The following is a 16390-nucleotide window of genomic DNA, read 5'->3' as shown; positions in this document are numbered from 1 at the left end:
CCGTCGGGAAAATTGAGAACATGCTATCAATTTGTGGCTGGTGGAAATTCGGACAGCTAAATTCCGATGGAGCATACACACCATCGCATTTTCCGATGAAAAGCTCTCATCTGTCTTTTTCTGGCTGGAAATTCCGATCGTGTGTACGCGGCATAAGGTTATTAAGACCTGCAATTCATAAAATGCTTAATGGATTTCTCAGTGACAATAGATTGGTAAATGGAAATAAGAACATATTGGATTAAGGTATGACGGCAACAACATTTACATGTAATACATTTTCTGCCCAGAGCTTTAAGCACCTCTTAAATATAATGTCATTACTTTTGTAATCAGTATGTTTAGTTTATGATCCACTGTATCTGATTTGAGTTTCCTCACTTACCACTTCATTTTTAACTGTAGTCTTGACCTAATTAGACTTTTCATGAAATCCGTGCTTCATCTAATTTACATGTTAGTACATTTGAAATATATTTTTTGTATACTATATTGATTAATTGTCTCCCCTGTTCTTGAAACTAAAAATCCAATAAACATCTTGAAATCAAAATATTGTTAGGACATTTGGTCCCAAGGAGGCATGAGTTGCGTGTATTCATTTTCAATAGCAGCTGAACTCCAACATCATCTGTCTTCATATTTGTAATAGATTTTCATATATAGTTAATAATTTGTCTCTGCTATGTGCTTTATGTTTCAGAGATTCCCGGAAGCCCAAGGAACCAGTTTACATTCAGGCCCCTACCTCCTCCTCCTCCACCACCACATGCTTGCACCTGCAGCCGGCAGACTTCACAGACACTGGATACTCTCCAGAGGAGTTCTATGACATCCCGCAGTCAGCCAAGTCCAGCTGTTTCTAACCCACCCACGAGTACTCAAGATTCCGTACACCTGCATAACAGCTGGGTCTTAAACAGCAACATACCGCTAGAGACCAGGTAAGATCCAAGAAAATACAAAACTTCTCTTCAAACTCAGTCAAAAAAAACTATATCTGCAGTATCAAAAAAAAAAAAAAAATAGTGCTTTCTGTTCTACTTCACACAATGTTATAGCCGTATTTGATGTTCCTTAGAGGAAGTCACTTTGCTTTGAAAATAAGCGCAAAGCAGTCTAATCATTATATCTACAGAGTTCCTACTGCTTTTGTGCTTTTACAGATAATTTAGTGTTAAAGCCTCTATTATACAGATCACACAAATTGTAGTTTGCTAGATAATTACTTGATCTGCATCAGTTTGACGTTGTGAAGTCACTGGGAAATTGGAGCACAATGTGCTCGGCACTAAATGCTGACAGATGTTTAATGTAATGCTTGTAATTAATGAGGTATGTCTGTGTGTGGGGGTGTATAGGTACAATTTTAGTGTTACTTTTTAAACCTATTTTTATATTACGACAGAGGTGTGCTCAATATTGGGTAAGCACTTCATTTTAGCTCCCCATCGTGGCTTTTAGCTTTTGTTGAAAATGACTTGGACTGCAAACTTTTATCTTTCATTAAAGAACAGTATAACATTCATTTTGTATGTTGTCACAAGAGCAGAAGAAATACAGTAATTAGATTGCTAATTCGTTTTTATATAGAATCTTCATTTATAGATTTTCAGTGTATCTATATACAGTCAGTATTTACATAGACCATTAAAGAGGAAGTAAACCCTGATGAGTTTACTTCCTCTTCGATTCCCTGCAAAGGTAAAGCATAATGGACCGCACTATGCATCGCATAATAGTAGCCCATTATGTGTCACTTACCTGACACAGGAGCCAGTGAAGTCACCGCTGTCCCCTGTAGTCCGGAGCCTCCATCTTCTCGGTGGGTCTCGGTGGGTCTTGCTGCTCCGCCGCTGTCATTCGTCGAAGCCGCGATGATGTCACTCCCGTGCATGCCCACGGGAGCCGCCACTCGTGGCATATCGCCGTTGACAGCGGCACGCTCAGTAGACAGTGGTGCCTGTATTTTGGCAAATATCTCCTAAACTGTGTAGGTTTATGAGATATTTCTTGGACCTACAGGTAAGCCTTAATCTAGGCTTACCTGTAGGTCAAAGTGGTTTGTAAGAGTTTACAACCACTTTAAATTCAACCAATAGAATTTTTTTTTTTTTAAATGTAAAATTTGCACATACAGAACCCTAAAATCACAACTGATCTGGAGAAAAACAAAAATCTCTTACAAAGCGTAGTTCAATTTTCTCCAACAGTGGATCCTTCCTGATCACTTAAGGCAAATTGATATTTCTTGAATCAGCAAACGATGGTGCTATTATTTATAAATATTAATTGACAGTTATGTTCTAGGAATTAAAAAAAAAAAAAAAACTTTTTTTAAAACAATCAACTACAGTCTACTCCACATGTTTACAGTTCTTACTATGAAGAAGCCTTTCCATATGTGGGGTAGTATTCAATAACTCATAAGGATATGGGCATAAATGCATTTATTTAAAACTGGAGGTAGTGTAAAATGATTTATTGCACATACACTCCCTTGAAGCTAAGGTTTCATTTTGCCTTCCATGCCCTCCCCCTATTCAGTCCACATGCTACTGATAATTTAACCACTTCAGTCCTGGAAGGATTGACTCCCTTCCTGACCAGGCCATTTTTTGCAATATGGCACAGCGTCGCTTTAACTGACAATTGCGTGGTCATGCAAAGTTGTACCCAAACAAAATTGACATCCCTTTTTCCCACAAATAGAGCTTTCTTGTGGTGGTATTTGATCACATTTGTGGTTTTCATTTTTGTGCTATAAAAAAGAAAAGGCCGACAGTTTTGAAAAATATTGAAATATTGAATTTTTTTACTTTTTGCTATAATAAATATCCCCCGAAAAATATATAAAAAAACTAATTTCTTCCTCAGTTTAGGCTGATATGTATTCTTCTACAAATTTTTGGTAAAAAAAAAAAAAATCGCAATAAGAGTATATTGATTGGTTTGTGCAAAAGTTATAGCATCTACAAAATAGGGGATAGATTTATGGCATTTGTATTATCATTTTTTTTTTACTAGTGGCAGCGATCTGCGATTTTTATCGGGACTGCGACATTGCGGAGGACAGATTAGACACTTTTGACACTATTTTGGGACCATTGACATGTATACAGCAATCAGTGCTATAAATAGCCACTGATTACTGTATAAATGTCACTAGCAGGGAAGGGGTTAACACTAGGGGGAGATCAAGGGGTTAAATGTGTGTCCTAGGGAGTGTTTCTAACTGTGGGGTATGGGACTGCCTGGGGGAGGAGGCCGATCGTTGTTCCTAAGCAGTAGGAACAACAGATCAGTCTCCTCACCCCTGACAGAACAGAACAGACAGATCTCCATTCTGTCCTTTTTAGGAGCAATCAGCGATTTGCACAGGAATGCAATTCTGATGCCATCAATCAACGGCGGTCGGTCAGCAGGGGGGTTAAAAGTTCTTTATCATTTCATTATTACTGGGGCATTGTGCTGCTTTATTCAGTGCAAATACATCATACCTTATAGGCTTATAGGGTACTGTATATAGTTTTCAATAAACATAATAGCACCCTACATCAGTACTCCTTTCAAGAGCCCTCAGTCCTGATTAAAACAGTTGACTGGCTCTTGTGGGAAGTTATGCAACCATTAAAATGCCTTATTGGATGGATGTCTGCCTGAAGGAGATGTTGCTCTTAAACAAACTACATTTGCATGCAGATTGCCCTAGATCACACTCACATGTGATGCCGAACGTCCTGTCTTGAAAGAACTCAAATCTGGTGAATAAAAGGCACGGGAGAGGGACAGTCTGGTAAAAAAAAAGTGATAGATCCAGTCTGGAAATGGGGTGGGCTCTATTTGACTTGCTACAGTTTCTTTTTTTCTAATTCTTTATTTAACCAGTTCCCGACCGGCGCACGCTGATGTACATCGGCAGAATGGCACGGGCAGGCATATTGGCGTACAGGTACATCCATTTTAATATGCCGCCCTGCCATCGCGTGCCGGTCGGGACCCCCGTGAGTCCGGTCGTGGGTCCCACGGACTAGATCGGCACGGGGATACCTGCGATCGTCTCATAGGGCGGCTGAACGGGGAGATGCCGTTGTAAACAGCATCTCCCGTTCTGCCTAGCAACAAGTGATGCTTATCTCTGCTTCATGTGATTGGAGCAGAGATCAGTATTCACTAACACAAAGCCCAGCCCCCACAGTTAGTAACACGCCCCTAGGAACACTTAACCCCTACACTGCCACCCCCTGGTTAACCCCTTCACTGCCAGTGTCATTTACACAGGAATCACTGCATTTGTATAGCACTGATTGCTGTATAAATGACAATGGTCCCAAAAATGTGTCAAAAATGTCCGATGTGTCCGCCATAATGTCGCAGTCACAATAGAAATCGATGATCGCCGCCATTATTAGTAAAAAAAAAATATTAATAAAAATGCCATAAAACTATCCCCTATTTTGTAAACGCTATAACTTTTGCGCAAACCAATCGATAATCGCTTATCGCGATTTTTTTTACCAAAAATATGTAGAAGAATACGTATCGGCCTAAACTGAGGGAAAAAACTGTTTTTTTATATATTTTTGGGGGATATTTATTATAGCAAAAAGTAAAAAATAATGCGTTTTTTTCAAAATTGGCGCTCTATTTTTGTTTATAGCGCAAAAAATAAAAACCGCAGAGGTGATCAAATACCACCAAAAGAAAGCTCTATTTGTGGGAAAAAAAGGGACGTCAATTTTGTTTGGCAGCCATGTCGCACGGCCGCACAATTCTCAGTTAAAGCGACGCAGTGCCGAATCGCAAAAAGTGGTCTGGTCTTAAGCCAGCAAAATGGTCCGGGGCTGAAAGTGGTTAAGATACAAAAGGTAGCCAATACAACAAATCAAATCTAAACAGTAGAAAAGTAGTCAAGTACAATAGGTGCATCAAATCCCAGAATGTACAGGTAATAGTAGCATTATTAAAGCATTAGTAAAACTACTAAAATGAACACAACAATGGGTAACCAGGTTTTTGTTTAATATGACAGATAAAAGGAAGAAGAAAGCAAAGGGGAAGGAAGAATACAGATAGAGACAGGAAGGGGGTAGGGGTGGGGGGGGGGAGGGCATTGCTACAGTTTCTAATGCACCTTGAGAGAAGCTCACAGTGTGCCGTGAAATCAGAGTAAGAAACAAAATAATCGTCGTTATTAGTAAAATCCAAAGCAAAAGTACTGCAGGCAGCAGGGAATGATATATGTCAATCATTTTTGAAGAAAGGTGAAATTAAATTGCTCTGCAACTTCTTTTCACTAAATCAGAGTAAGCATTTTCAGTACAGGAGAGGAACCTGTGCAACTGTGCAAGACTGACGGTAAGGCTGAATTTTAAGCTAATCCACTGCCTCTATTGTCCTTTTGTTCTTTCCTTGATTTTTAACTAGGACTATCTACATCTAATAAAGGCAGAAGCATGGGGAGCCTGGCTGCCATTGCTCCTTATAATCTCATATTTGACGTAATGACAGCAGTGCTGACAAAAAGAGCTTTGGCTCGGCGACAAGTCAAGTAGGAACTAAAGGAAAATAGCACTTGTCAATCAAATTTAGGAGTGTGGTCACTCCCTACAGCAATTTTAAATTCTATTCTATAGTTGAAGAAAAAGGTTAAATGATCATGTGAGCATCTATATCTTTTATGCTCCCATCACTGTCACCTGGGGGGTTTGTATGCATTGAATATAATATTACATTGGCTGTTTCCCTTTAGTTTATCCTCCCTCATATTTGGCTCAGGTTTTCAGTCCATATCATGTAGATGATGTTCACAAGAATGTCATGTCTCTCACCCCATGGTTGGCAGCCATGTGCAATTTTACTAGGTCAAGTCCCCAAGCAAATATAAGGTATTTTAATGATAATTCCAATAGCAATGGCTTTCACATAGTGAGTAGAGTTAACTATCTACAAATGATTTCTTACTGTTTTGTATCATGTATACAGAGCACATATAGAGAGAGGATTTTCAGTTTCGCAGTTCAGTTCAGTTTCAACTCTGTGCATTCTGTGCTTCTAAAATGTGGTCCAGAACCTTAATACTGGAGATATCCATATTTTGTTCTTAAGCTGGTATTGTAACATGATGTATACTTTTGGATTGTCTTGAGCTACATCCTGATAAAACCCTTTGTAACTGTCTTACTATTTATCCATCAATAAAAAAAGTTTGTAATTGGTAAAATGTGGTCCAGAAGAAATAGAGAGACCACCAGGGATCTAAAATGCTAAAGTAATAGGACTTACCGTATTTATCGGGGTATAACACGCACCCCAAGTTTAGGAGGGCATTTTGAGGAAAAAAAGTTTTAGGAGGGAAGTTTAAGGAAAAACAAACTTTTTAAATGCCAGTCAATGCAGCCTTATCAGTGTGCATCTGCAGCCTTGTCCATCATTGCAGAATGATCAGTGTCATTTGCAGCTTGCCCCACGCTGTTTGCAGCTTTGCAGTGTCATTTGCAGCTTTGCAGTGTCATTTGCAGCTTGGCTAGCGCTGTTTACAGCCTTGTCCATGTTTAAATTTCCCGCCGCCGAGACAGACCGAGCGAGCGCCGCCAAAAAATACCGAGCCGACTTGCTCGGCTCCGCTTGTAGTCCCGCCTCCCTGCTGTTTCTCTAGCGAGCGCTGCCGAAAAAGACCGAGCCGACTGTACTGTGTACTCGGCTCGGCTCGGCTCGCAGTCTGCGAGCCGAGCCGAGCCGAGTACACAGTACAGTCGGCTCGGTCTTTTTCGGCAGCGCTCGCTAGAGAAACAGCAGGGAGGCGGGACTACAAGCGGCAGTGGGGATTGGCGTATAACACGCACCCACGACTTTCCCCCGATTTTAAGGGGGGAAAAGTGCGTTTTATACGCCGATAAATACGGTACATTTTTTTTCCAGGTTAATTAACTTTGTCCTGTACAGGACTTCTTGCAGGCATGGCCCAAGACATTGTGTTGCCTGGGTCTAAGAATTAAACCCTGCCCCCCCCCCCAAACAAAAAAATCACACCCTCCAAAAGGTCCCCACATCCATTATTTTATATCATGATAATTAAAACTAAAATAAATGTATCAAGATGCCCGATTTACATGCAACAGAACCTTGTATATATGCAAAATGATATGACATGCCATTATGTTCAATGTCCAAACCACAAACCCCATATCACAGACCTCCCTGCATCACAGACCATTCTATCACAGACTCTCCTCAAACCAGACCATCCCATTACAGATCTCCCCATCATAGACTCCCCTCATCAGAGGCCATCCATTCACAGACCCCTCTACATCACAGATCCCCCCATCACAGACTCCCCTCATCAAAGACCATCCCATCACAGACCCCTCTACATCACAGATCCCCGCATCACAGACTCCCCTCACAGACTCCTCTACATCACAGATCCCCCATCACAGACTCCCCTCACAGACCCCTCTACATCACAGATCCCTGCATCACAGACTCCCCTCATCACAAACCATCCCATCACAGACCCCTCTACATCACAGATCCACCCACCACAGACTCCCCTCATCAAAGACCATCCCATCACAGACCCATCTACATCACAGACTCCCCTCATCACAGATTCCCCCATAACTGCCTATCCTCATCACAGACCATCCCATTACACATCCCCCCATCACAGACCCCTCTCTATCAAAGATCACCCATCACAGTCTCCTCTCACCACAGACCACACCATCACAAATCCCCCCTCATCACAGAGCCCCCAACACAGACTCCCCTCATTACAGATCCCCCCATCACAGACTCCCCTCATCACAGACAATCCCATCACAGACCCCTCTACATCACAGATCTTCGCATCAGAGACTCCCTTCATCACAGACCATCCCATCACAGACCCATCTACATCACAGACTCCCCTCATCACAGATTCCCCAATTACAGCCTATCCTCATCACAGACCATCCCATTACACACCCCCCCTATCACAGACCCATCTCTATCAAAGATCCCCCATCACAGTCTCCCCTCACCACAGACCACACTATCACAAATCCCCCCTCATCACAGGGCCCCCAACACAGACTCCCCTCATCACAGACCATCCCATCACAGACCCATCTACATCACAGATCCCCGCATCACAGACTCCCCTCATCACAGATCCCCCATTACAGCCTATCCTCATTGCAGACCATCCCATTACACATCCCCCCTATCACAGACCCCTCTCTATCAAAGATCCCCATCACAGTATCCCCTCACCACAGACCACACCATCACAAATTCCCCCTCATCACAGAGCCCCCATCACAGACTCCCCTCATCACAGATCCCCCCATTACAGACTCCCCTCATCACAGATCCCCCCATCACAGACTCCCCTCATCACAGATCCCCCCATTACAGACTCCCCTCATCACAGATCCCCCCATCACAGACTCCCCTCATCACAGATCCCCCCATTACAGACTCCCCTCATCACAGGCCATCCCATCACAGACCCCCCCATCACAGACTCCTTTACATCACAGATCCCCATCACAAAATCCCCTCATCACAGATTCCCCTCTCATCACAGACCCCCCTCCCTCTACCCTCCAGTGCTTCTATAAATAAAAATAAATAAAAATAAACATTATATATTTTTAAAAGCACCCCAGTCCCCGCGTGCTCGCACACAGAAGCGAACACATATGTATGACCCGTCCACATATGTAAATGGTGTTAAAACCACACATGTGAGGTATCACCACGGATGTTAGAGTGAGGGTAATAGTTCTAGTCCAAGACATACTCTTTAATTCTAAACAGGTAACCTGCAAAAATGTTCAAAGTGTCACCTATGGAGATTTTTAAGTACCGAAGTTTGGCGCCATTCCACGGGTGTGTGCAATTTTAGTATTACATGTATGAGACATGTAAGTATGACATCAAGTATGACATGTTAGGTATCTATTTAATCAGCATAACATCATCTTTCATATTCTACAAAAAAATCTGGCTAACTTTAGTGTTTTGTTTGGAAAAAAAACTGTTTCATAAATTAAACACAAACAAAAGCTTCTGAAAAATTGCTGTGAAAATACTGTGCAATAACCACCATTTTATTCTCTAGGGTCTCTGCTAAGAAAACATATAATTTTGGGGGGTTCTGAGTAATTTTCTAGCAAAAAAAATATGATTTTTTTTATATGTAGGAGAGGTGTTCTAGAATTGGCTTGGGCTGGAAGTGGTTAACATGCCATCATCGTCAGCAGTGGCAGAGTCTCTGCGGGTTTTAGATTTCACTGGGCTGAGGATGGTAGGAGAGGAAAATCCTGAGCCTCTGTTTTTGGCTGCAGCAGCAGCCCAACAGTGTATGTGATGGAGGAGCTGCCACTAGAGGTGCGACAGCAGTCTGTGAGCTTTGGGTGCCACTACCATTTTGTTGTAGCCACCTCATAACTACCAGAAAAAGCCTTGACAGTTTCTGGGGCTGAGGCACTTCTCTCCGGTGTTGCGGCAGGTTTCAGGAGGCCATGTAGCTTATGGAGGGCTGTGTGAATGGGCAGGTGGCTGAGGTAGTCAATGTTGATCCCAGCGGCCATGCAGCACTTCTCATTCAGGCATCCATCTTAGATGGCCCCACCTCCCCTCCCCCAAGAAAAAAATATCCTGTGTGTCAATTTGCCGCCCCTCTCAAAATGCCGCCAGGGTCCAATGGACCCAGTGGGACCCATGGTAGGTCAGCCCTAACTCCTCGTGGCTGGCAGATAACCATGCCAGGAAAAAAATGTAGGGGTTATATGTATCCCAAGCTTAAAGCATTTTAAAAATTATCTGAAAGGACCGGGCAAAGAAATGTATGTACAACATCTGTGCATGCATCACTATTGAGAATACTTTTACTAGCACAGTTCTATGACAGATTTGAGAGTTACATTACATATAATCCATTGCTCACAGTGAAACATTACATTGCCTAGAAGGTTTCTCAATATATGTGCACAGTAGCTTCTTCTCAAGATATTATTAGGACCTGAGTTCCAAGCTGCATTGTTTCCAGCAATGAGGCCATGTCAAGAGGTACTTTGAAAAGGTTTGGCACAAAAAAGGCACTAATATATCCAGGCATTTTAACTACCGTATTTATCGGCGTATAACACGCACGGGTGTATAACACGCACATTCATTTTAAGAAGTTTCAGGAAAAAACTAAAATGTTTGTATTGGCGTATAACACGCACACGCTATTTGCACCCGATTTTTATGGTGAAAAAGTGAGTGTTATACGCCAATAAATACAGTATGTTGTGGTCCATGAAAATGCACTTAAATTCTTAAAAAAAAATGCTGTAAAGCCCGATACACACTATCAGATTGTGTGCTGATTTTTGTCTTCAGATTTACCAAAATCATGCAGTGCAAGGGCCTGCCTGATTGCATACAAATTGAAAACTCCTAAGGTTTGACCTCATATTATATAATTTTGGTAAATCTGAAGGAAAAATCTGTAGAAAATCTGATAGTGTGTATGGGGCTTAAATGTTGATAAAATGAATGCTAGTCCGTGAATGCTATTCTGCTATACTTACTACACGTGTAAATGCAAAACAATGCTACAGTATGCTTTAAAACAACAATTGTTATTGGTTGAATTGGATGGATTTGTGTCTTTTTTCAACCTGACTATATAACTGCAAATAACGCACATAGAAAATGGTATAAAACACTTATGATTCTACAAAATGCTAATAAATGTCCATGCATTTTAAGGACTTTCGGTGTAAACAAGCCTTTGGGCAACAGGCTGGTTGGTCTTACTCTGCAAAATGGCTCATGGCAGGGAGGACTCTGGGAATGCATCCTATCTGCGCAGAAATGTCAGGAGGGAGTACATTTCTCAGTGAAAGAGAACAAGAACAAGAACTTATAGCCTACAGCTTGCAAAAAGACTGCACCAGTGAGACATGGAATGAAACAAAAGCAGAGACAGATTAAGATGCAGTTCCCAAATTCTCATATAGCTGCAATATTAGTAGTGTAATAGTCTCATGGTTATCAGATGTTCTCCAGATCCTTGTTGAACCCTTACTTAGCTGAAAGCATAAATGCCTAATTAAAACTTCAGTTATACCAATGTTTTCACAAACCGTGGCTCTCCCAAGAAGCTGTGAAAATACAAGTTTCTGCATGACTGACAAGATACACTGGGACTTGTAATTTCAAAACAGCTGCAAAGGCACAATAGCCAAACTAATGTAAACTAGACATATCGTTTACTTCATTGTAAGATATGACACAGTCGTAAGCTTCATTTCATTTGATTAAATACCATATTTTCACAAAGCACAGTAGATTATTTTGGTTGTAAAATGGCAATTTGTGTACACTGGCTATTAAATACAAGTGACCTGTAACCAGTGACATGGCTACAATAGAAATTTATCTATCATGATTTGCAAATCATTGTTTTCTATCCTTATTCCCCTTCCTTTTATTAAGGAAATCAGCTAGACAAAACAATATGACACTTGCCTGTTTAGGGCAAGCATGGGACAGGGTTCATTCATCCCTGAAATTAGACCAAATGTGCTGTAATGATCATCGAGGGCATAATTTAAGTAAATAGAACAGTAAATGCTATAATCTGAAAAGAGGAAATACAAAAGGGTGGCTGTGCATGCAGATAATAGGATTTTTAAAACAGCTTACTTGTAAAATCCTTTTCTTTGATGTACATCAGGGGACACAGCGCCATAGTAATAACTATGTGGGTTATATTGGCGTATCAGGTGCTGGACACTGGCACGCCCCTTAAGGCGTGAACTTCCCCCATATAACCCCTCCCATTACTGGGAATCCTCAGTTTTGTAGCCAAGCAATCAAAGTGTATAAGAAGAAGAAGGGAGGGACCTTTGTGTCCCCTGATGTACATCAAAGAAAAGGATTTAGCAGGTAAGCTGATTTAAAAATCATATTTTTTTTTCTTACATCAGGGGACACAGAGCCATAGTAATAACTATGTGGGATGTCCATAGCAATGACAACTGAATGGGGGGAGGCAGAATCAAAGAAACAGGAGGCCAGAGGACTCATACTGCAGCCTGCAGTGTATGCTGTGCCCAAAGGCAATACCCTCATGACCTTTAGAATCGATTTGATAAAATCGGATAAACGTCTGCACCGAAGACCAAGTTGCAGTCTTACAGATCTGAACCATAGAGGCCTGATGATGCACCACCCAAGAGGCATCAATCGCCCTGGATGAGTGTGCTCTTAATATGAGAAGGAAGAATTTTCTTCTTTAAGCTGAAGCTTGATCAATCACTTGACAAACCCATTTGGAAAATAGTGGATCCTGACGCTGCCTGTCCATATCTCAGACCCTCTGGCAGTACAAACAAAGCCTATGTTTTGCAAACCTGAGCAAGAGACTGTAGTGCTTTCTCTTCCCCAGATTAAGGCTTCTGGGGAGAAAAAAGGAAGAATAATATCTTGGTTTAAATGAAAACCTGTTACCACTTTTGGTAAGAATTCAGGATGAGGACATCAAACCACCTCATCCTTATGTTTGATGAAATATAGCTCTTACAAGACGGAGTCGTTAGTTCCAATACTCTTCTAGCAGAAGAAATGGCAAGCAAAAAAGATTATCTTTCTTGTCAAAGAACTAAGAGAATTTCTCATAAGGTTCAAACGGCTGATTCAGCAAAACCGAAAAGACCAATTTTAAATCCTAAGGATTTAAAGGTGCCTTGATAGGGGGATAAACCGTGTTACCCCCTGAATAAGCTACACACCAAGAGTGGGAAGCAAGAGGCCATAGGAAAATACATTGACACGGCCTGGATCTGGCTCTTGATAAAAGTCAAGGCCAGCTTCATTTCAGATCCCATATGCAGGAATCCTGCCTACTGACATACTTCCTGGGGTGCCAACCCCTGGATCCATACCAAGAAACCTATGCCTTACAGATTCTATAGTAAGTGATTCTGGAAGCCGGCTTCCTGGGCTTAGTCAAAGTAGACGCTACTGAAGGAGATCACCCACGATCCTTTATAGAGTGGGATTCAACAGTCAAACCTGTTAAACATCTTGTCCATAAAGTAGGATGAAATACCGGACCTTGTGCAAGAAGGTCTGGTTATAATGGCAGAGTCCAAAGGACTCCTACTGCCATCTTTATGATCTCAATAAATTAAGATTGGAGGAGGCCACCATTTCCCCTAAAAATCTCCTGCAGCCAAATGAAGGAATTTTCCTTTATCTTGATAAGTTGAATTAGTCCTACAATGGAACTGATTCACATCTGGGGTAAGAATACCTTCTTCTGTGTGGTATCTATAACCAGCTCCCAAGTAACCTCCTTGATGGTTTTAAGGAGAATCTCCCTAGGCTGAGAATCCAACCTAGAGATTTCAGATATCTACAGCTGAGATCAGACTCTGGTTTTAGACCTGAGACTGAATGATCTATTAAAAGTAGATCTTCTAATAGGCTAGGACTGCTATGCCCTGAGCCCTTAACCTGGCTAAAGGGAGGTGCCAGAATCTTTCAGAACACTCGTAGTGCTGTGGCTAAGCCGAATGGCAGTGCCACGATTGAAAAGATAATTTTATATTTAAAACCGCAAAAATTTCTGATAGGCGGGAAACTTTGGCATACCCTCCTTGCAGGATGGACACAGCCAATCGAATTATGAAAGGATAAGTGCTGATTCAGATCTCTGAGATCTAGAATGGGTCTTGCCTCTCTGTTTGGCTCTGGGACCTTAAAAGGTTTGAGCCAAAACCCCCCTGTTCCACTAAGGGAATCTCTGATATCACCGACTAGGATAACAGCTGATCCAGAGGCCAGAAAGAGAGACTTTTTTTTTCCTCTGGAATCTTAGGAGCATTCTTTGAGGAGACAGACACTCTTGCATAAAGACTGCCACATCAGCAGCCCCAAGGACCCCACAGGCAGCACCCAAACAGGACCCAAATCCCGGACCCTCAGATCGAAAGCCAACTGGGACATCTGGGCTCTTGAAACTCTAGATGTAACCTAGAGAAAAAGATTGCAGAAATCCCTCTGCTCTTAACATTGTTCCTGCCAGACTTTGAGAATCGCAGGACCTTTTCCCCTCACCCAAACAAGTGGAGGTGCTCCTTTATGAGAAGGCCTTAGCATTATACAAGTCATTCATTCATTCATTCTGCTTTATGGACTTTCTGCCCCCAAGATCCTGGTGCTGCCCCTGGGAACTTTCTCCTGAACCTGACAACTGAGACCGTTGAGACTGCCTAAAGGCAGATACCCCAGGCATAGGAGAGGCTGCACAATTAAAGGAGAACTGTTTGACCTCCTTTTACTGGTAAAGAGAGCTTTACCCCTCTTGGATGTACTTATCCACTCTAAATAGTCGTACCCCAGGAAGGGACACAGACTGGCTAAGGGTTTTTCACCTGGTGCTTCAGCTGATCAATATTTCAGCCATGGACCTCTGCAAAAATGCACTAGTCCAAGTATAAGTCATAAGGCTTAAACAATCGAGTCCTTCATAGCATCTGTGAGACACATTGTGTCAAATACACCAGCCCCTTGCCAGGCCTACCTATCAGGCAGAACTTTCAGGTATCTCACACCTGTTCATTAACCCCTTGGAGTCCACATTCCAATGCATTGGCGTGACTCAAAATGTGCTCCACCAAAATAGTGGAGCAGACGTTAAAGGGTTAATGGACTGAGCTACTCCAATTACAGCCAGAACTGCAAAAGACATTTTGTCTTTAAAAGGAAAATCCAACCTTAACTTGCTGGATCCTTTAACATCAGTGCATTATCCACTGGACATGTGAGACTCTGCTCATGTGATGTGATTGCAGCATTAATAGCTGGAACCCCCCATTTCTTTCATAGAAATGTTCCCATTCAGAATACATAGCTATGCATGAATAGGAAAAACATCCCCTGGGAGGTTCAAATGAACCCTTTTAGAGGCAGATACCTAAAGAGCCTGTGCTGCAGGCAACAAAATGGTTAAGTAAGGGAGTAGACAAACACCTGACTTGTGCGGCTACTCCCTCCCTGTTAGGATCCTCCGAAGAGGAAAAATAAGTATCTTCCAATATTTGGGAAGATCTACTTGATCCCCAGCTTCCTGCACCTCAACAAAAGGGCCCAGAGGACTAGATGGGAATCTGCTATGTTTAGTCCTACTATGGAGAGACATCATAGCAATAATCTTTTAAATGGTAGAAGAAAAAACCTGTTTGTATGAAATACACAGGGACAGAAGTGTTCTACCCTTGACGGCTCATCTGACTGGCCATATTTTTCTTTTTACCTCTCAGAGGAGGAAGACTTCTTTTGGAAGGGTTTTTAGTTTGTTGAACCCTTAGATGAGTTCCTGGTCCCTTTGTCACTCATAGCTTACAGTACAAAGCAGAGGCAGTACCAGCAAAAGAATGTTAAACTTGCTAGGCTATAGTACAGTACAAAAGCTTCTATTAGTCCTAGCTATACAGTACAATGTTGTCAACAAAAAGGGGATGCCTGTGTTACCTTACCTGACCAGCAACCACTCTGCTCTGTCCCTCCACTGCCAGACTGCAGCTTTTCCTGTATAGCTTAAATTACTTCCTCCACGTGTGGCCGGCATTTGACACCATTTAGCCATGCCTCCCACGCGAAAACGCCCCCCCTTCCTCTTTCAACAGGGAAGTGTGTGAGCGCCGGCATCATGGCGGTAAATCCTCCGCCTGACGAGCAGCCACAACCTGCCCAAAAAACTTTTTGTTTTTAAGAAAAAGAGGCAGCTGACTGGCATTCAAATAGATCAAAATCGCCAATCTGGGGGCCCAGGAAGTGATCAGAACCCCCTTCATACCTGAGGGTCTGAGCTGGCTTGAACGGAGAGGAGAGTGAAAGCTTCTGCTGTTTCCAGCGTCAGAATGGTGAGTGCTCAATACAGCCTCCAGTGGTGACACATAGACATGACATGACAACTCAATACATGGAAGGAGAGATTCCTGAGAAAATCTCCCCTACCTTTCCTCGCAGCAGGGTTTATCAGAGATAAAAAAAAACAATCTTTGCCCCTCACAGTAGGCTCCGAGACCTTGAAAGGAAACCTTAAGGAACAGGGGTACACTCAGGTAATCCCACAATCCTGAACCTGCGAGAAGACCCTGCCAGTAAACTTTTATTGCCTTTACTACCAAAAAGTACTGGATCCCAGGGCCCAGCTTTAAAAGCATTCACAAGCAAAACCTTGTGTCTTTGGATGATGAGGCCCGGGTACCATTCATTTAGTCCATTACGGAGACATCAGAACGGATCCGGTCAGGATGGCTCGCTGTCATCAAAGGATTACTGCCCGTGGAGCTCAGTACACACATCCTTACATGTGCCCAACACCTTAGAC

General features: G+C 42.3%; 1 protein-coding gene across 5 annotated transcripts in view; it reads left to right on the top strand.

Annotated features, from left to right (window-relative positions):
- The window catches only part of TENM1 (teneurin transmembrane protein 1), a 912904-nt gene that overhangs the window by 404671 nt on the left and 491843 nt on the right, over positions 1–16390 (top strand). For all 5 annotated transcript variants that reach the window (XM_077478732.1, XM_077478724.1, XM_077478714.1 and 2 more), the window contains one exon: positions 704–944. In XM_077478732.1, coding sequence (XP_077334858.1) covers positions 704–944 — 241 coding nt within the window. The remainder of the gene's footprint in view (positions 1–703; positions 945–16390) is intronic.

Source organism: Lithobates pipiens, unplaced genomic scaffold (assembly GCF_037356315.1).
Source record: "Lithobates pipiens isolate NorthernLeopardFrog02 unplaced genomic scaffold, aLitPip1_a1.2 Scaffold_1, whole genome shotgun sequence".
NCBI lineage: Eukaryota > Metazoa > Chordata > Amphibia > Anura > Ranidae > Lithobates > Lithobates pipiens.
The sequence above is the reverse complement of the archived record's forward strand: the minus strand, read 5'-3'. Positions and strand labels throughout refer to the sequence as shown.